This window comes from Chiloscyllium punctatum, chromosome 9, assembly GCF_047496795.1.
Source record: "Chiloscyllium punctatum isolate Juve2018m chromosome 9, sChiPun1.3, whole genome shotgun sequence".
NCBI lineage: Eukaryota > Metazoa > Chordata > Chondrichthyes > Orectolobiformes > Hemiscylliidae > Chiloscyllium > Chiloscyllium punctatum.
Genome location: NC_092747.1, coordinates 40,823,575 through 40,846,189, shown reverse-complemented (window position 1 = coordinate 40,846,189; position 22,615 = coordinate 40,823,575). Strand labels below are relative to the sequence as shown.

The window sequence follows — 22,615 nt, the reverse complement described above, 5'->3', positions numbered from 1 at the left end:
TCTTCTTAGCACCTCACTTGTTTGAAATCTTTGGGATATTTACACTGCCCTTCATCATGAAAGACAATGCAAAATATTGGTTTAAATTTTCCGCCATTTTCCTGCTTCTCAATACCAATTCCACAATCGCATCCTCCAAGGGTTCCACTCTCCATTTAGTCACCCTCTTTTGATACAGCCATTATGGTTTTATGGTTAGGTTTTTAGAAATCTTGCCAACTTAACTTCACATCAGTTTTCTCCTTCATATTAGCTTTTTTAGTTGTCTGCTGCTGTTTCTTAAAATATTCCCAATCCATGGGCCTACCATTAGTTTTCACCTTAGCAAGTTTTGAGAACATTTGTAGCTCAGGTTGAGGTTCTGGATATAGGTTTGTTTGCTGAACTGGAAGGTTCATTTCCAGACATTTCATCACCCTACATCTATTAGTTTTCATAGTTTTGTGCACCTTAGTTTTTGATGAAGCACTCACCTTGGCTGCCTTAAGTCACTATATTTTTATTGAATGTTATGAAACATATGTTGAAATATCTGCCACTGCTCAGGTACTGAGCTGTGCCTCAGTGTATTTACCCAGTCCATTTCAGACAACTCTTTCTTCATGCTTCTGCAATTGCCCTTATTTAAGTTGAGGACACTGGCTTAAAAGCCAATTTGTTCTCCCTCAAACTGAATTTGAAATTCTACCATTTTGTGATTGCTATCACCAGACCAGCCTTAACTATGCATTTTTTATTAATCTTACCTGACTACACATTACAAGATTAAAAGTAACCTGTTGCCAAGTAGGTTATGTAATAGGAAAAAGTGAGGACTGCAGATTAGTCGAGAGTGTGGTGCTGGAAAAGCATAGTAGGTCAGGCAGCATCCGACACTTCAGGCAGAAGCCCTTCATCAGGAATGGGGGGGTGAGGAAGGAGGCTATGAGATAAATAGGAGGGTGGAGGTGGGGAGAAGGTAACTGGGAATGTGATAGATGGAGGTGGGGGGTAAAGCAGATAGGTGGGAAGGAAGATGGACAGGTAGGAAAGTTTGAGTGGATGGTGTTGAGTTGAAGGGTTGGGTCTGGGACAAGGTGGGGTCGGGGAGATGAGGAAACTGATAAAATTGACGTTGATGCTGCGTGCTTGAAGAGTTCTAAGGCGGGAGGTGAGGTGCTCTTCCTCCAGGCGTTGGATGGCTTGGGTTTGGTGGTGGAGACGGCCAAGGATTTGCATGTCTTTGGTGGAGTGGGAGGGGGAGTTGAAGTGGTCGGCCACAGGGCGGTGGGGTTGTTTAGTGTGTGCATTCCAGAGATGTTTCCCAAAACATTCCGTGAATTGGCATCCAGTCTCCCCAATGTAGAAGAGACCATATTGAGAGCAACAGATACTCTCTACCAGATGTGGCCCTTTAGGGCCTTGGACGGAGGTGAGGGGGGAGGTCTAGGCGCAGGTTTTATACCTCTAGTGGCAGCAAGGGAAGGTGCTGGGAGCGAAAGGTCGGTTGGTTGTGGGCATGGACTGAATGAGGGAGTTGCAGAGGGAGTGGTCTCTGCAGAATGTTAATAGGGGTGGGGAGGGAAATATGTCTTGTGGTGGGGTCTGATTGTAGGTGGCAGAAATGGCGGAAGATAATGCATTATATTTATCTAAATGATTTGGATGTGAGCATAAGAGGTATAGTTAGTAAGTTTGCAGATGACACCAAAACTGGAGGTGTAGTGGACAGCGAAGAAGGTTCCCTCAGATTACAACAGGATCTGGACCAGATGGGCCAATGGGCTGAGAAGTTGCAGATTGAAGTTAATTTAGATAAATGCGAGGTGCTGCATTTTGGGAAAGCAAATCTTAGGACTTATACACTTAATGGTAAGGTCCTAGGGAGTATTGCTGAACAAAGGGACCTTTGAGTGCAGGTTCATAGCTCCTTGAAACTGGAGTCGCAGGTGGATAGGATAGTGAAGGCAGCGTTTGGTATGCTTTCATTTATTGGTCAGAGTATTGAGTACAGGAGTTGAGGGGTCATTTTGTGGCTGTACAGGACATTGCTTAGGCCACTGTTGGAATATTGCTTGCAATTCTGGTCTCCTTCCTATCGGAAAGATGTTGTGAAACCTGAAAGGGTTCAGAAAAGATTTACAAGGATGTTGCCAGGGTTGGATGATGTGAGCTATAGGGAGAGGGTGAACAGGCTGGGGCTGTTTTCCCTGGAACTTTGAAGGCTGAGGGGTGACCTTATAGAGATTTATAAAATTATGAGGGGCATGGAGTGCCCCTGGGGTGGGGGAGTCCAGAACTAGAGGGCACAGATTTAGGGTGAGAGGGAAAAGATAGAAAAGAGACCCAAGGGGCAACGTTTTCATGCAGAGGGTGGTACGTGTATGGAATGCGCTGCCAGACAAAGTGGTGAAGGCTGGTACAATTGCAACATTTAAAAGGCATCTGTATGGATATATGAATAGGAATGGTTTGGAGGGACATGGGGCGAGTGCTGGCAGGTGGGATTAGATTGGGTTGGGATATCTGGGGGGCACGGTGGCACAGTGGTTAGCACTGCTGCCTCACAGTGCCAGAGACCCGGGTTCAATTCCCACCTCAGGCGACTGTGTGGAGTTTGCACGTTCTCCCCGTGTCTGCGTGGGTTTCCTCCGGGTGCTCCGGTTTCCTCCCACAGTCCAAAGATGTGCAGGTCAGGTGAATTGGCCATGCTAAATTGCCCGTAGTGTTAGGTAAAGGGGGTAAATGTAGGGGTATGGGTGGGTTGCGCTTCGGCGGGTCGGTGTGGACTTGTTGGGCCGAAGGGCCTGTTTCCATACTGTAATGTAATCTAATGGTTGGGTTGGACCAAAGGGCTTGTTTTCTATGACTCTATTTGGAGATTAGTGGGGTGGAAGGTGAGGCCCTGGGGGGTGAGTTCTGTGCTTCTTGCTGTTGGAGGAGTGGGGTTCAAGGGTGGAGGTGCGGGAAGTACAGGAGATACGCTGGAGGGCACTGTTGACCATGTGGAAGGAGAAATTACGGCCCTTGAAATAGGAAGCCATCTGGGATGTCCTGGAGTGGAATTGCTCCTAGGAAATCCTAGTAGTATATTTGACAGAGGCAGAGAAATTGGGAGTAATGGATAGCGTTTTTACTGGGGGGTGGGGGGAAGCTGTGAGAGTTGGTGAGTTTGAAGTTGATGTCTGTGTTGAGTCAGTCTGCAATATACTGCTTTAAGAAACAATCCTTGGTGTGCTGTACAAATTTGACTTCATGTTACCCTTGCCCATTTGATTTGTCCAATCAGTATGCAGCTTAAAATTACCCATGACCTTGATGTCTTTACGTGCCTCCATATATCCTGATTTATACTTTGACCTCCACAGAGGCAACTTTTCAGGACTTAAAGATGACTCACACCCATGACTCCTTTCCCTTGCTATTCCTTATTTACACCCAAACTGAATTTGCATCATGATCTATTATACCTATATCACCACTCACCACCACACTGATACTTTCTTTATTAATACTTCTATCTCACTTCCTTTGCCCTAATTATCAGGAACATCAAATAACCTTGAATAGGAGTTCCCAATCTTGGTCACCCTGTAACCACGTCTCTGCAATAGCTATCAAGTCATATTAATTTATTTCTGAAAATCGAAAGAACTGCAGATACAATAAATCAGAAATACAATGTTTTTGAGGAAGGGTCAGTCAACACAAAAAAATTAACTCTGATTTCTTTCCACAGATCCTGCCAGACCTGCTGAGCTTTTCCAGCAATTTCTATTTCTCATTTATTTCATTTTTTGCCATCAACTCATCTTGTTATAAATGCAGCATACACTTAAGATTCTTTCTCTAAGTTTTGATTTTTTACCATTATTACTTATTCTGATTCTAATTTGGGTTAGGATATCTGGTCAGCATGGACAGAGTTGGACCGAAGGGTCTGTTTCTGTGATGTACATTTCTATGACTCTATCTGGAGATTAGTGGGGTGGAAGGTGAGGTCCTGGGGGTTCTATCCTTCTTGCTGTTGGAGAAGTGGGGTTCAAGGGCGGAGGTGCAGGAAGTAGAGGAGATGCGCTGGAGGGCACTGTTGACCACGTGGAAGGGAAAATTATAGTCCCACTCTAATTATATTTGCTGCTACTTGATTATTGTTCACTTCTTCATTACTTTGCACTTGGTTATTTTCAATGCTTTTAACTTATAACTGAATCCTTCTCTCACCAATTTAAGAGTTTAAAGCTATTTCTACAATGCCTAGTTACACAATTTGCCAGGACACTAGTGCCAGCATGACTCAAATGAAACCTATCCAATGGAAAAGCTCTCTCTTTTCCAAGTATTGGAGCCAGTGCCCCATGGGATACAGAGAAATTTGACTGTCCGGATACAGAATTGGCTGGCCCACAGAAGACAGAGGGTAGTAGTAATTCAGCCTGGAGCTATGTGACCAGTGGTGCCCTGCAGGGATCGGTTCTGGAACCTCTGCTCTTTGTGATTTTTTAAAATGACTTGGATGAGGAAGTGGAAGGATGGGTTAGTAAGTTTAACGATGACACAAAGGTTGGTGGAGTTGTGGATAATGTGGAAGGCTGTTGTGGGTTGCAATGGGACATTGACAGCATGCATAAGTGGCTATTGGATTTCAACCCAGAAAAGTGTGAAATCATTCATTTTGAAAGGTTGAAATTGAATGCAGAATGCAGGGTTAAAAGCAGAATTCTTGGCACTGTGAAGGAACAGAGGGAACTTGGGGTCCATGTCCATAGATCCCTCGAAGTTGCCAACCAAATTGATAGTGTTGTTAAGGCGTATGGTGCATTGGCTTTCATGAGCAGGGGGATTGAGTTTAAGAGCCACAAATTATGCTGCTGCCCAATAGAGCCCTGGTTAGTCCACACTTGGAATATGGTGTTCAGTTCTGGTCGCTTCAGTATAGGAAGGATGTGGAAACTATAAAGAGGGTGCAGAGGAGATTTACCAGGATGCTGCCTGGACTGGAGGGCATGTCTTATGAAGAAAGGTTGAGGGAGCTAGGGCTTTTCTCATTTTCTCATTGGAGAGAAGGATGAGAAGTAACTTCATAGAGGTGTACAAGATGTTGAGGGGCATAGAGTGGACAGCCAGAGACTTTTTCCCAGGGTGAAAATGGCTATCACAGGGGTGCATAATTTTAAGGTGATTGGAGGAAGGTTAAGGAGAGATGTCAAAGGTAGGTGGTTTCCAGAGAGAGGTGGGTGCATGGAATGCACTGTCAGGTGATAGTAGGGTCAGATACATTAGAGACATTTATGCAACTCTTAGATAGGCACATGGAAGACGTACAACGAAAGGTGCGTCGGTTAGGTTCATCTTAGAGTAGGATAGAGGGTCAGCACACCACCAAGGGCCAAAGGGCCTGTACTATGCTGTACTATTCTATGAATCGGGACAATTCTCCCACACCAACATCTGAGCCACGCATTTACCTCTTTCATCTCATTTACTTCATAACAATTTCTATGTGGATCAGACAGTAATCCAGAGATTACCACCTTTCTGGCTCTGCCTTAGAAGTAGCCCAGAGCGGTGTGTAATCCTAACAGAACACCTTTCCTACTCTTACCTATGTGGACCATGACAACTGGATCCTGCCCCTCTCACCCCAAGCTCCTCTCCTACCCAGGTATCCTGGAGTTTGGCACCACTTGTATCATTTTGTTTGTGACTCCACCTCCTTTCCAGGGAACATTGTCTAATCCTCTAACTGCTCATTTTACTACAGGTAGACAACCCTTTGTCCGAAATGCTTCAAAATCCAAAAGTTTTTTTTAAAAAGTTTTTTTCTCATTAACAAGGTTGTTTGGCATGCAAACAGTTAACCCAACTCCACATCCACTTGATACATGTCACTCAGATGTGACATGTGGGGGCGTGCCCCAGCACTAGCAGGCCTCAATTCTGTTTCAGGGTCTGTTTTATTCACAGTAAATCTGTTCTTCAGAAAGATTTTTTAAAATTTCACCATCAAACTACCACTTATTCTGAAATTCGAAAAATTCTGAATTCCGAAAACCAGTTGGCCCCAAGCATTTCGGATAGAGGATTGTGCACCTGTGCTAAATTTCTCTTTTCTCCCCCTACTTGAAACACGCTCTAGTCTATAGTACTTTAGTCAATCATTCACACTCCCTACAGTTTGTGTCTAGGTCCACACTGGGAGCAAGAACCTCAGACTTATTAGACAAACGCATTCACGAAGGCTCCTCCAAAACCAAATTTTGAATCCCAATAGCTGTCCTTCTCACACTCATGCCCTGCCTGAGCTGGCCATGGATTAAATTTAATCCTTAAATTAATCTAAGGGGTGCGACCATCTCCTGAGTGTGTCCAGGTGCCTTATTCAGATGCAGATTCTTCAGTTTTGTTCTATTATTTTTGTGACCTCTAATCTTGCCCGATTTTCTCCAACTCAGCACCACCCTTGAACTATCCTACATCTCCATCTTCCTTCCCACCTATCCATTCCGTCTGTTCTCCATCACCATCAACACCCAACTGCACCTATTGCCTTCCCAGCTACCTACTCTCCTAGCCCAAAGCCCCTATTTATCTCTTAGCCCCCTTCTGCCCCCCACCCCTCCCCTCCTCCACATTCTTGATGAAGGTCTTATGCCTGAAACATCAATTCTCCTGCTCTGCTGTGCTTCTCCAGCACCACACTGACTCTGACCTCCAGCATCTGCAGTCCTCACTTTCTCCTGTTGATTTTCTATCTAATCTGTGCTTTCTATTCCTTCCTGTTAATCACTTACCAAATACAATAGACAACAGGTTCAGGAGTAGGCCTTTCAACCCTTCGAGCCAGAACCACCATTCATTATGATCATGGCTGATCATCCACAATCAGTATCCTGTTCCTACCTTATCCCCATAACCCTTGATTCCATTATCTCCAAGAACTCTATCCATCACTTTCTTGAAAGTATCCAGAGACTTGGCCTCCACTGCCTTCTGGGGCAGAGCATTCCATATATCCACTACTCTCTGGGTGAAGAAGTTTCTTCTCAACTCTGTTCTAAATAGCCTACCCCTTATTTTTAAACTGAGTCCTCTGGTTCTGGACTCACCCATCAGCAGAAACATGCTTCCTGCTTCCAGTGTGTCCAACCTATTAATAATTTTATATGTCTCAATCAGATCCCCTCTCATCCTTCTAAACTCAAGCGTATACAAGCTGAAAATGTGCTGCTAGAAAAGTGCAGCAGGTCAGGCAGCATCCAAGGAGCAGGAGAATCGACATTTCGGGCATGAGCCCTTCTTCAGGAAACTTCAAGCGTATACAAGCCCAGTCGCTCCAATCTTTCAACATATGATAGTCCTGCCATTCTGGGAATTGACCTCGTGAACCTCCGCTGCACTGCCTCAATAGCCAGAATGTCCTTTCTCAAATTTGGAGACCAAAACTGTAAACAATACTCCAGGTGCAGTCTCACCACGACGCTGTACAGCTGCAGGACCTCTTTGCTCCTATATTCAATTCCTCTTATTATGAAGGCCAGCATGCCATTAGCTTTCTTCACTGCCTGCTGTACCTGCATGCTTGCCTTCATTGACTGATGTATAAAAACACCTAGATCTCATTGTACTTCCCTTTTACCTAACTTGACTGCATTTAGATAGTAATTTACCTTCCTCTTCTTGCCACCAAAGTGGATAACCACACATTTATCCACATTAAACTGCATCTGCCCACTCATCTAGCCTGTCCAAGTCACTTTGTATTCTCATAGCATCCTCCTCACATTTCACCCTGCCATCCACCTTTATCATCAGCAAATTTGCTAATATTACTTTTAATGCCTTCATCTATATCATTGATGTATATTGTAAACAACTGCAGGCCCAGCACCAAACCTTGTGGTACCCCATGGCAGGCCTGCCATTCTGAAAGGGACCAGTTTATCACCACTTTTTGTTTCCTGTCAGCCAGCCAATTTTCAATCCAAGTCAGTACCTTGTCTCCAATACCATGTGTCCTAATTTTGCTCACTAATCTCCTATGTGGGACCTTATCAAAGGCTTTCTTAAAGTCCAGATACACTACATCCACAATACCTTTCATATCTCTAGTCTCTTATTTACCACACCTTCACAAATTTGATCCTTTGCACCCACTATTCAGTTTTAAACACCCTCTACTTCCCTTTTCATGTGGCTTACTAGAATATTGATGCCAGCGTGGTTCAGATGTAGACCATCCTAGCAGCACAGACCCCACTTTCCCCATTATTGGGGTTGGAGTCCCACTAACCAAAACACAATTGCACTATCTCAGTCTCTGAGCCACAATGATGACATATGTAGACCATAAGCCCTAATGAGGCCAGGGACCCAATGTTCCACACTTCCATTGCTATCTTCATTCGGGTAAGCCTTGATTTAGACATAATCCAACTTTTGTGTCATTGTTTAGTACCCCATAAAAGTTTTGATTGATCTTTGGAAAGCCATGGATAGCCTTTAAGTGGACGTCTATGAATAAATTGATAATGAGGAAACTACTTGGGCTACATCTCAAAGCAAATGATGATTTTTTTCAGTGACATTGAACTTCTTTGGATATTCCCTCTTTTAACAGAGTTGCACTTACCTCTGACTGAAAGGCTGCTTAGGGTACTGATGAAATAATCATGGTAAATAACTGCTTCTACTTGCTCATTATGGGAGCTTGTGATTGTGTTGTTAATGTTTTTGCATTAACCACTATCCATGGCAGAAAGATGAGAGCTGCAGAAGTTTCAATTCTTTTTCTGGGCAATCCAAGCAGAGTCACATGATTACATTAAGACTGCCACAATAAAAACCCATGATCTTCAGCCATGAAACAATTAGAGATTATGTACACTGCTGATTAATTAAACTCTTCAAATATCTCATCAAAGCTTAGCAGAAAAAAAAAATCAATAAAATGCTCTTGTTTGACAAAAGGCATCGCTTGTGTAACATGGTCGTTAATTAAGCCAGAACATTATAAAAGGTTAAGGCAGTAAATCCACTTCTGTAATTTGAGGCAGAATTATTTATTTGTAAAGTATATGATTGGGCTGTGTTTTGGAATATTAAGAAATAACTCACACAGCAACATCAGATACCTGCAGAAGGTGCTGGAAGAACTCAGCAGGTCTGGCAGCATCTGTGGAGAGAGAAATTATTTCAGTGCTTCAAGACCAGAGTCAAAACATTTATTCTTGTTTCGCTCTCTGCAGATGCTGCCAGATCTGCAGAGTTTCTCCAGTATTTCAGATCTCCAGCAGCTGCAGTACATTGCTTTTATTAAACACCTATGCAAGTGCAGTTAAATGTAGATATCAAGATACTGTCAGAGTTATCCTACTCCTGGGGTTTCACTACATTTTTATCTAGCCAAGAAACTCAGCATTTAAAAACAGGAAAGATATGAAGTTATGACACTTACTCACTGGAGATTCATTAAACATGCCAAAAAAAGTTTGGAATTAAGCATTCGAGCGCAAGTGAAGTTTTAACAACTTGGCAAGTCTAATTTGCTAGGAAAAAGTGAGGACTGCAGATGCTGAAGATGAGAGTAAAGATTAGAGTGGTGCTGGAAAAGCACAGCAGGGCAGGCAGCATCTGAGGAGCAGGAAAATCGACATTTCGGAAAGGAGCCCTTCATCAGGAATAGGAATTCCTGATGAAGGGCTCCTGCCTGAAATGTCGATTTTCCTACTCTTCAGTTGCTGCCTGACCTGCTCTGCATTTCTAGCACCACTCTAATCTTGTCTTTAATTTGCTGCCAAACTACCCTCATGGTACTTCAATGTGAAGTCTCATTTCTTCAGCTTTCAATTATTGCACAAGATACAGAAAATAACTGAAGCAAAAGATTAGTATGATTGTATTTTATTAAATATTCAAACTTAACTTTGTGATTTAGACTTGTGACGCAGTAAGGATTCAACAATTTGGATGGTAAAGAGACATGTTTTTACTTGTCCTGTGACCACCATCTCAGATTTCCTGACTTCCCAAAGATCTAGATTGCTGTGCAAAAGCCCTTGGAGATTGTTGTGAGCACAGCTGCAAGCGTGGCAGATATCAGAACTATTTGATTTCCACAAACTGAAATATCCAGGCCTCAACATCAAGGGCTACAGAGCCTGTGCTGCACTGTCATGTTCTATGTTCTTTTATAATTAGTTGACAAGTAGTGCTGTAAGATTTTACAAGAATACATTGAGTAAAATCTTTTAATTTTTTCTGCTTTTCTAATTGTTAATTTCTATTCATAGAAGAAAGATTAAACCTAAGCTAAAAGAAATTGGTGTATGGAAACCTGCAACTGACCGTACTTGGCACAATATACTCTGCTCAATGTACCAAATTATGGATGATCCTTCATCACCAGAATTGCAGGAAATTACGGTGTTACTCAAACTGCACCTGCCTTGCTCAGTTGAATGGAGCTGTCGGCCAATTAAGGTGGAAGCTCTGTCATTAGAGTCCTTGATAAGGAGAGAAAAGCCATTACTAAGAGAAAGGAAACATTGGACTCTCCCTAGCATTCCAGCAGGGATGCTTGACTGTTGTCACCTCCATTAAATTCTGCCCATTGTATGGTCCAAACAGTTTGTCTTAGTGACAAATAAGGGTCAAGCAAATTTTTAAAAACATATTTAAAGACACAAATGCAACAATAAAAAAAAGTCCAGTCAGTCCCAGTTTGCCTCTCCCATCGCAGCCCATTTTATGCAACTTCCATTGTTGCTAATGTTACATTATGTGCTGTTGGTATGTCTCCTCCTCCTCCAGCTTCCTGCATGTCTATCTGTATGATTTTGTTTTTGCTCCTTTAGTAACTTGAGTGCAACTTTGATTTGCAAGCAATATATCAGTCCAAATTGAGAGTTGGTGCAAACCAGCATTTCAGAGAAAAGGAGGCATTTTTTTGAAAAATGAAATTAAGAAATTTTATGCAGAAACTCTTCCTTCAACAGTAGCTTCCAAAGTCAAGAGAAGGACAAGGACAGCAAGTACATGGGAATGCTATTCCTTGCTAGTTCCTCTCCAAGCCATTCACTGTCCTGACTTGGAAATATATTGTCATTCCTTCACAGTCACTGGGTCAAAATTCTGGAATTCCCTCTGCATGGACCACAGAAGTTCAAGAAAGGACAATTAGGGATGAGCAATAAGTGCTCTCCAGCCAGCATAATCTACATTCCCTGATTAAAAACAAAAGTTTCTCTCTGATATGCTACAGACACTGCATGTTATTGTGCATTACTAGCAGAACTCCTTGTGCATTACTAGCAGAACTCCTATGGCATTGTTCACCATGAGTTAAAGAGATACGTAGTCTTGTAACTACTGATGCATTTATACAATCTAGAGAATATTACTGATTTATAGTGACCAAATCTATAAAACTCAAATTTAAGCAAACTTTGTTTTGGGATTCTTACTGACACTTGGGAATTGAATTCTCCATCACACTAAACTGTACAAGAGCAGTTTTTAATTTTGTTTGCTAAATGTTTCAGTCAGATATTCAATATTTAGCAACATTGAAGGCAGTCCCACACTTCTAATAATGCTGAGTGCTCTTGGGTTTTAAAAAAATTTGGTTAGGATGCTGTTTGTGTGTTGGTTGGGTGTGCAGGTGGTGTAAGCATGGATTGAGGGAGAAACTTTGGTCTGTGGAAGACAAACACAAGTTTGGAAAAACTGCAAGGTTCCACATACCATGTTTACCAAGTCTGGTGGCATAAGTCGAAGGCAAGGCTTTTCAGTGAGGCTGTCAAGTGATTAAAGCTTTTAAAAAGATAAGAGTCTAGAGGTGTACAGCATGGAAACAGACCCTTCGGTTCAACTCGTCCATGCTGACCAGGGAGCCTAACCTAATCCCGTCCCATATCCCTCTAAAACACTTCCTATTCAAATACCCATCCAGATGCCTTTTAAATGTTGTAACTGTACCAGCCTCCACCACTTCCTATGGCAACTTATTCCATATACTCACCACCCTCTGTGTGAAAAAGTTGCTCAAGTCCCTTTTAAAACTTTCCCTTCACACCATAAACCTAAGCACTCTAGTTCTAGACTCACCCACCCCAGGGAAAAGACCTTGTCTATTTACCAAATTGATACCCCTCAGGATTTTATAAACCTCTAAAAGGTCACCCCTCAGCCTCCGATGTTCCAGGGAAAATAGCTCCAGGCTATTCAGACTCTCCCTGTGGAACAAACCCTCCAACCTTGGCAACATCCTTGTAAATCTTTTCTGAACCCTTTCAACATGCTTCCTATAGGAGGGACAACAGAATTGCATGCAATATTCCAAAAGTGGCGCAACCAACTTCTGGTACAGCTGCAACATGACCTCCCAACTCCTATACTCCATGCTCTCACCAATAAAAGAAAGCATATTAAATGGATTCTGGGTAATCCACGATACAGGACAGGAAAAAATCATGGTTGCAAGAGCTGTTCCTTTTTTGAGGTAATTTAGGTGTTGGAGGTGATTTCCTCAAATTCCAGGAGCAGTGATTATTGGTTTAGAAGTTGTTGCATTGTTTTGGAACTTTGAGGGGGAAAAAAATCAAAACAACAGCACTTTTTAAAAAAAGGAAACAGACCAAGGCAGAGACCACGTGATCAGTGAAAGGAACCCAAACTGCTGTGTCAGACAACAGTGAATCTGCACAGCGACTGCCTTTGCTGTTTGAGTTCAAGTATCTCTGGACAGAGTGCATCTAAGAAAAATGAACAAACAGGGAAATTCACAGCTGACCTTGGAGGAACCGGTGTGGGAGATCACAGCACGAGAGAAGCTAAGTGCATAATTTTTTTTTAAAAAAGCGTAACCTTGCTATAAATCTACAATAGTGAGTAGAGTGGGTTCTTTTTTGATCATATATTTTATTGAAATCTGTCTGTTGATTAAATTTTAAATGTATAAAACATAAGTACAAAGTTAGCCTGGAGCAATGAGACAGTGCTATTTTCTGGGTCTGTAAATTGTTAAGGTGCAATGATGGCCTTTAGCAGAATGTACTCTTCCTGTCAGATGTGGGAAATTAGGGAGAGTTTACAGAATTGGCTCAAAGATAGATGACAGAGGGTGGTATTGGAGGGTTGCCTTTCCGACTGGAGGCCTGTGACCAGTGGTGCACCTCAAGGATTGGTGCTGGGTCCACTGATTTTCGTCAATTATACAAATGATTTGGATGTTAACATAGGAGGGCATAGTAAGTTTGCAGATGACACCAAAATTGGAGGTGTAGTGGGAGCGAAGAACATTACCTTAGAATACAACAGGATCTTGATCTGATGGGCGAACGGGCCAAGGAGTGGCAGATGGAATTTAGATAAATGGGAGGTGCTACATTTTGGAAAAGACAAATCAAGGAAAGACTTCTACGCCTAATGGTAATGTCCTGGGGAGTGTTACTAAACAAAGAGACCTTGGAATGCAGGTTCATAGTTCCTTGAAAGTGGAGTCTGAGGTAGAGAGGATAATGAAGAAGGCATAATTAAAAATAAAAAAATGCATAAATTTAATCATAATTGAGACATGATTAGCACTGACGTTTGAATCTTATTAACATAGTGTTCCTCTTAAAGACATACAAAATTATTCAATTGGTTTAACAAAATACCATGATGGCTAAAAGTGATACACAAACTATTTACATTTAATTTTTGTCTACACATCCTGCGCCTGTATAAATTTAACATTTAAATTTTTTTTTTAGTTAATTACATCCTCCCTCACCAGAGACATTGTAATGCCATTACTGGTTGGAATGGCATAGTTTCAATGGATGTTATAAGGAAGGATAGACTGTATGGCTTGAAAAATGACAACATTTTCACGTAACCAATTTTAGAAAGGCCACATTTACCAAACAGTCTACAAACAACACCAACAAGTAACATATTAAAAGCCTTGATATTTTCTATAAATTCTAATTTTCACACTTATTATAAAAATTGCCAATGCAAGTTTCACATTGTTAAATAATCAACCCCTCATCTCTATCATGTCCCACAGGGCATACCACTGGCAGAAGGGTGCAATTACAGCACAAATTTGGATTCATATCTCCACCAGAATTATAGAATCCCTATAGTGCTGAGGCGCCTCTCGGCTCATCAAGTCTGCATTGGCCGTCTGAAGAACATCTGACCCAGACCCTTACCATCTCCCCAGTAACCTCACATTTACCATGGCCAATCCACCTAACCTGCACATCTTTGGACTGTGGGAGGAAACCAGAGCACTGGACACTAACCAAGCAGACATGGAGAGAATTTGAAAACTTCACTCAGTCACCTGAGGCTGGAATTGAACCCTGGTACTGTGAGGCAGCAGTGCTAACCACTGTGCCATGTTGCCTGCAAAACATAATACTGCTTATTCTGCCAAACTGTTCATGTAAATGAGGGTGAGGTTGAGGCAGTCTGTAGTGTTATATCACTGGAGTAGAATCCAGAACCTTGGGCTAAAGTTCAGTGACATAGGTTCAAATTCCACCAGGCCAGATAATCAAATTTGAAATGAATAAAAATCTGGAATAACAGTTGGACTAATGGCGACCACATAACCACTGTTGATTGTCATTAAAAAGAAAATCTGGTTCATTTAGTTGCTTTTGGGAAGAAAGCTTGCTGTTTATACCTAGTCTGGCCTACATATGATTCCAGACTCTCAACAATGTGGTTGATTCTTAACTGCCCTCCAAGCATTTAGGCTAGGCAACAAATGCTGGTCTAGTTAGTGTGCCTCATCAAATGCAATGAATTTTTAAAAACACCATTAGTAAGCGTGCAATTACAGCACAAGTTTGGATTAGTACTTCCATTGTAAGTGCATTGGGATTTACAATAGTAGGAGGTTAAAAAAAACTTCTTTAAGATTGCAAATAAACTATATACTCTGAGTTAGTTAGCTTCTGTCCTTTAATACTTGTACCTAAAGGCTGTACTTGGCCTCCACTCCCTGGTACAATAACAGAGGAGATTAGCTAGTTCACAATAAGTATTAGAACATATGATATGTGTGCACAGTAAGCGTGTGGTATATGAAATATGTTTTTATATTTACTTTATACATATTATGTTACACACTATGACTCACTGAAAGCAACACCAATGAAATCTGCTAGCATATGCTAAAGCAATAATAGATTTAAGCATTATGTATACTACTGACACTGAATGCAATTCCAGATTGATTTTCCCTCTGAATGTAAAGTCACATAGACCTTTGAAATATATGCCTTAGTCCAACACCAAGTCATTGATAACCATACTAAAATGTAAAAGTAAGGTTAGTATTGGGCAGATCTAAAACAGGGATTAATCAAACATAACTTACAAAACATCTCCTTTTCAAAAGTAATGCAATTAGTGTTTAAAAATATTTCCTTCAAGAATATGCTAATTACCACAGCAAGTTAAATATGAAATTCATGCACTCTTTAGGCCTGTAAATTATATTTTTTATTTCTGTAAGACAAAAACATAATTAAACAACAGGCTGTCTCAAGTAACCCCTTAAATACACCTAAAAATCAGTATCAAAAGTGCAATTTATAATTTAGAGTAATTTTCAATATATATATACATACAATATGATGCTATCAAAGAACATACTTTTTTCAGTAGAAATTTCTGACCCAATATACAAAATATTCAGCTGCTGTGTCCCAAGAAACTTCTTGTCAAAGACATAAATCAGACCCATTATTTAATTATTTACCAGTTACTTCCCCACCACTCCCCCAATCACTGATTTCTGATGGCTAAAATGCAATTTTATAGCACTTAAAATGCCCAAAAGTTATCAAACTATGCACCATTTTTGCTGCACAATAGCCAAACCAATTCTTAATATTCACTAATCACCACACCCAGAAACTTTTTTTTAACAATCCAAGCATAACACAGGAACAAATGCATAATGCTGCAATATTCTAACAATACCTTGATTGACCATTGATCTTAAAATATGATTCGAGCATTTTTTAAACTATATATCGCAACTGTTAAGCAGATAACCCTCTAACATGAAAATGGGGAGGTGGAGGAAGGCAAAAAATTCAACTGAACATATATGGTTTCTCTATTAGTGAATCCCAAAGTAAGTTGCAATGTCGGAAATATATATATGAATTGATTAAAGCAATTGAGGAAAAACCCAAGGGGCATCAATTAAAAAAAACTATTTTTAAAAAATAATTTGGGCACTTCTACTACTGAGAAGCAATCGTCTGAACTACTTTCCCCAAGAGTTTTCACCTTGCCCTAATAACATGATAATATTCTTTTTCCAAAAAACCTAGAGGTGAATGCTAAGTATTAAATGGCATCAAATGTTAAGACCACAGCATTTCCTGAGCCAACAAGTCAAAAAGCATTATTCTAAAAGCTACAGAATGTTCTCAGATGAATTAATTTTCAGTTTAGCAGCAGAAAGACATTCTTCACAGGATTTCAAAGTATTGATATTAAGTACTGTACAAGAGAAAGGTGGTAAAGCTCTCCACCTGGTTTATGCAGAACAGTGATTCTGGTCTTAAATCCTACTTTAAAGTTTAGGCAGGCCACTTTAAAATTAATTTTGCCAGTCTACTATGTCCTTCACCAGCAAGCATGGTGGCTCAGATTCTACTGAATTTGAACTGAAATCAGTCTACCTCCCATTTACACCTCAGCGCTGTTTTGAACCAAGACAATCATTCAGACTGTCAAACCATATATCAAAGGCATGGACTGGTGTGCACCATAAGAAGGAGGCAAGCAAGGATTCATAAAATTATATCAGTCTGATTCAAATTCATGACCAGATTTTAAACTAGTATGGGGTGACAGGAATTTTTACATAAAACTACAAATTTATGGCTCCCATATGAACTGTGTAGTTTCATTTCCATAAAGAGAAATGCAAAATAAATCTGAACATACGTTTGGTTTTTAAATAGGGGCTCAAGATATTACATTCAATAGGTGACAGAGAGCTCATCTAAGTGCATGGGAAAACAGACCATATTTTTCAGGCAAGTAATTGGTCACTTCAATGACTATACTGAAGTAAACTGGCAATGCAGACAAGTAATACAGAAAAATTCCAAGATGCTATAGTGAAAATAATTATGTTGTACATAAGTGACCAAAGATTTATAGAAATTGAAATGGTTTAAAGAAAATAATGAATTTTAAATATGTAATCAGATTATCTGCATACTATATACAACAGAAAATAATTAGTGCAGACTCCAATATGGCAGACAGTTAAGCATTTCATTTTAGTGATACATTTAAAATATGGTCTATTTACTTTTTCATGATATTCTATAGGCATTGAGTCAATAAAATTGGAATTACTGTTATAACATTGCGATTTTATACTTTCTCTGGGATAAGAAAAATACTTTACAAAATTTATTTAATTATTTAACATTAACAAATTGTTTCACTGTTGTATTTACAAGGCTCTACAACTCTGCTTGCCTTTGCTCCTGCCCTTAGTATTTAAGTTGATGCATCTTGCACGTTAGATAACTATCCAGCAATCAGCAATAGATGGTGTGTAAATGGAGTGCCAATGCATGAATAGACGGGAAAAAGAAAATGCTTGAACTCAACATAAATTGACCCTATGTCTGCTGGAATATTATGTACTTATCTTGTGGAATTTGAAAGTTGACCCAACTGCAAGGCTAGATGTCAGTCAAGTATGTTTTTATGTGGTGTAGCCACCTTACATAATCCGCAATGTAATTTTCATCTTTGGTGGGAAATGTTGCTCAAATTTGTTAATGCCAACTCTAATTGTTTTTGGTCATTTAAAGGAAAAAAGACTAATCCGAGTAGATCCCAACTTGAGAATGTAAAAATTATACAAATTAAAAAGCCAACAGGATGCTGCTAGGGAGAGATCAATCTGATTGAACATCAGTTCACTTTGGTTTCATGCATACGCATGTAGCATGCATCACTTTCTCCCATGTTAATTTTAGCTCTGGAACTGAATTCTGTGTGTCAGTTCAGTGCCACTTACTCAGCATCCCTTGTACATACCTGCTACAGCTTTATTTCAATGTGCTTTCACAATGAGTAAAACTGTTTTGTTTACATGGTTATTTCTGTTTTCCATTTTCATCAGTATTACTCTAGAGTGACTCAAGCTTCGTAACAAGACTGAAAAGTTTTCCCATCCGCTCTCTTTTGCATGATCTCAGTGCCTTGTTTCTGCAAGGGTGAGCATTGGGAAGTGAATGAGTTGGAACTGTTCTCCTGCACTCCACATTCATTTAATCCCTGGACTGGTAAAAGAGGATATAACCAGACTCAGAGTTCTTTGAAATATCAGATGTCAATCCATAGAACTCTTCGATGGCTTGTGCATCTATTTTCTGTACAATAGACAACATAAGGATTGTTAGCAATGGAGAAGTATAGCAATACAGAGTACTGTTCAATCCTGATAGCTATCTACAAAAAAGATGTAATGCAATTATGTGTTATAGGAAAGTCAAAGCTTAGCCCAAATAGTAAACTGTACACTTGGTTAAAGAATGTCATTAAAGATAGTCAGTGGCAAATATTTAAGGAGATATTTGACAATATACAGAATTGTAACAGTCTACTAATTAGAAGAGCTAAAGATGATAGCAAATTTCAAGAAAAATCACAAATATGCAGAGAAATATGCAGGTGACTGGTCTTTGGACAAGAGTCCAGGGTACTGGGGAGTAGCATGTTGACATGGAAAGCTGATTGGCTAACTAAAAGAAGACAAGGGGCTGCATTTTCAGGATGACAACCTGTAACTTCTGAAGTTCCACAGGGTATCACAATTTCTTACAATATATTAATGACTTGGATGAAAAAAAGTGAATACCATCAAATTTTCAGATGATAGAAATACATGGGAATGTATATAGTGAGGATGACTCAAAGAGTCAACTGAAAGATACGGACAGGCTAAAAACCTAGCAACTGGAATATACTGTGGGAAAATGTGAGGCAGGAAGAATTGTATTTTTTTTAAAGAAGCAAAGGACAGCAGAAAGCTGCAGTACAGAGGTATTTGGGAGTACTCCTGCATGAATCACAAAAAGCTAGCATACAAAATCAGCAATGATTTGGAAAGCAAACAATGTTTTTTTAAAAAAAAATAGAACGGAAATAGAAAAAAGGGAAATTTTGCTAAAACGGCACAAGGCATTAATTAGAACTCACCTAGGATACTGTGAACAGTTTTGGTCCCCTTTTCTAAGGGAAGATATACTGACATTGAGCTTAGTGCAGAGAAGGTTCACTAGGTTGATCTGGATCTAGAGGGACTTTCTTTTGAGGCGAGATCGAGAAGTATGGGCCTGTACTCATTGGAGTATAGAAAAATAACAGGTTACCTTATTGGAATATAAACGACTTGAGGGACTTGATGGGGTACTTGCAAGGAGATTGTTTCCCCTTGTGGGAGAGTCCAGGACCAGAAGCCATTATAGGCTTCTGCTTTTTGAACATTCACTTTATGCAATTCCGCTTTTACGAAACAGCTACATTTGGATTTCATCAATCCAAAGAGAATTTTCACTTTTATGAAAGGCGGTAATACTTTTTCCCTTATAAATCATGCACCTTCGCTTTGCGCCATTTTTGGTTTGTGAAAGGTTTCCTGGGAACGCTCAAGTTTCGGATAGCGGGGGCCACCTGTACCCCAAAGTAAGGGGTCGCCAATTTAAGGCAGGGATGAAGAGGAGTGATTCTGTGGAATTATTTATTGCAGAAAGCTGTCAAGGCTGGATCATTAAGAATATTCATGGCTGAGATACAGATTTTTTTTTCAAATCAGTAAGGGGGTTATGGAGAAAAGGCAGGAACATGGAGTTGAGGATTATCAGATTTGCCATCATCTCATTGAGACTGCCATGCTATTCAATGGGCCAAACAGGAAAATATGAAGATGGCAGATGAATTGAACTGGAATTTTGCACCAACCTTCATCACAGAGGATGTAAATAACATCCCCAAAGGAGAAATAAATCAAGAAATGGAAGACAGGTAAGAACTCAAAAATTACAATCCCCAGAGAAATGGTGCTACATAAATTGTTTCTCTTTGATGCTTACAAGGGGCCTAGTTTCTGACTGACTTCATTCTAGCATCTTAAAAGGAGTGGCTGATGAGATAGTGGATACACTTGTTTCATTTTTCCAAAACATTCTTGATTAAGGGAAGTTCCTATTAGGTTGGAAAATAACATTGTGGTTCATTTATTCAAAGTTTCTCATCATTAAATAATTTTTTAAAAATTCTTCCTTCTGAAATGCACAATTTCACATTTTATCACATTATACTTTATTTGTCAGATCTTTTCCCACTGATTTAACCCACTTGTGCCTTCCTGTAGGCTTTTTCTATCGCCTACCTATTGTACCATCGTTAAATTTGGCAACCATAACTGCCATGCCTTCAAAGTTATTTATTACAAATTTATTACAGTACATTCAAAAGAGGGGAGAGACTGAAAACAGAAAACTACACAGCAATTAGCTTAATATCTGTCATGGGGGAAATGTTCCAATATCTTGAAAGTTATAGCAGGGCAGTTGGATCGGTTCAAGATAAATAGAAGGAGTCGACATGATTTTGTGAAAGGAAAATACTGTTTAACCAATCTCTCTGAAGTAGTTACTTGTGCTGTAGATAAAGGGAAACCAGTGAATGTACTGTACCTGCATCTGCAGGAAGCATTTGCTTAAGTGTCACATCAAAGGTTACTGCAGAATAACCTATATATAGGCTCACGGTGAAAAGGTAGAAAATGGACAAAAGATTAACTGGCTAGCAGTAAATAAAGAGAAGGCACAATGGGTCATTTTCAGGTTGACAAGCGGCAAGGAGTGGCACACCACAGGGATCAGTGCTGGGACCTCACCTGCTTACAATTTGTAATAACTAACTTTGATGAAGAGATGGCAATTATGGTTGCTAAATTTAATGATAACACAATAGGTTGGTAATTATGCTATGTAGAGGACAGGAGGAAGCTACATTAAGGTAAAGGTGGGTTAAATCAGTGGACAAGGATCTGACAAATGAAGTATAATGTGGGAAAATGTAAAATTGTGCATTTCAGCGGGAAGAACACAAAAGTATGTTATGGAATGGAAAAAAAATTTAGAGCTCTGAGACACAGAGCTGGCGCATGAATTGCAAAAGGTTACTATGCAGACACAGCAAGTAATTAGGTAAGCTAAGAGAATATTATCAATTACTGTGAGAAGGGTTGACTACAAAAGAAGGGAGGCTATGTTTCACTTATACAGGGCACAAACGAGACCATGTCTGGAGTGTTTTGTATAGTCACCCTATTTAAGCAAGGATAAAAAGGTGTTGGAAGTGCTAAAGAGATTTACCAGACAAATACCTGGAAATGGGTGCGTTAAGAAAAGATAGACAAGCGAGGCTCGTCTCTGCTGGAAATTTGAAAGATAAGAGGCGACTCAATTGAAACACAAGATCTGGAAGATGGGCTGTTCACAGGATCTACCTTCTTATGGGTGAATCAAGAACTGCTCAAGAATAATGGGTCTCCTACTTAAAACAGAAATAGGGTGAAACTTTTTCTCTGGGGGGCAAACATCTTCAGAAGCCTCCTGAATAGGTGGTGAAAGGAAAGTCCTTGAATACCTTTAAGGCAGATATGGGTAGACACTGCTAAAGGGGGTAAGACGTTATCAGAATAGCCAGGAATGTGCATGAGTTTGAAATCCAATCAACCACGACCTTACTAAGTGGCGAAGCAGGCTCAAAGGGCCAAATGCTTACTCTTGCTCCTTGTGAGCTTGTACACAAAGAACTACCTGTTTACATGTCCTGTTTAATGTAAAATCCCTCACTCCAGATGAATATTAACCTGCAGTGTCAGGTGGACATCTCTCTACTTAAGTTAATGAAGGTTACATTTGTCTTCAATAGCATTTCAGCAGCTATTTTACATTGATTGAATAGAATGTAAAACAAACCATCTATTTGCCTTACTGCCCTAGAGGAATTTAGTACCAAATGTTTCTCGGCTACATTTAAATTGAGCACAGTATTTTGCTATGCCATTTTTAATTCTAGTATTGTTGAATAAACTCTTCAAATGTTAGCAAATTAGCTGTTGTGTTTAAGGGCTTTGAGTGTTAACTCACCAAAACTTTGCAAGTGTATACCCATGGGTATGATAGTTACACTATAGATATTTCTTTACAGTTCCACTGAACTATTGGCTGAAGGCTGGGAGAACCACAGAGGAAATGCTAGTGTGGCCCCACTTCTTAAGAAGAGTGATAGAGACAAACCAGGGAATTACACAGACCAATGGGTCTCAAATCAGTGACAAGTAAACAATTAGAGAAAATTCTAAAAGAGAAGCAAAGCAAGATCAGGAATGGTCAGCATGGCTCTGTCAGAGGTAGGTCATGCCAAACTAATTTGTTTGAATTCTTCCAAGGTGACCAGAAAATGTAGATAAGGGTAGTGCAGTTGGTACAGTTTACATGGATTTCAGCAAGTTCTTTGACAAGGTCCCACATGAAAGGCTGAAGATAATGGCAAAAGCACATGGGATCCA

The 22,615-nt window shown here is 40.1% G+C and overlaps 1 protein-coding gene across 1 annotated transcript in view; it reads right to left on the bottom strand.

Annotated features, from left to right (window-relative positions):
* Nucleotides 1-13,514: 13,514 nt before the first annotated feature.
* usp12a (ubiquitin specific peptidase 12a) overlaps nt 13,515-22,615 on the bottom strand; it is a 69,978-nt gene continuing 60,877 nt past the window's right edge. Inside the window, exon 9 of the mRNA XM_072577309.1 lies at nt 13,515-18,401. Within this exon, the coding sequence (XP_072433410.1) occupies nt 18,300-18,401 (102 nt within the window). The 3' untranslated portion in view covers nt 13,515-18,299. The remainder of the gene's footprint in view (nt 18,402-22,615) is intronic.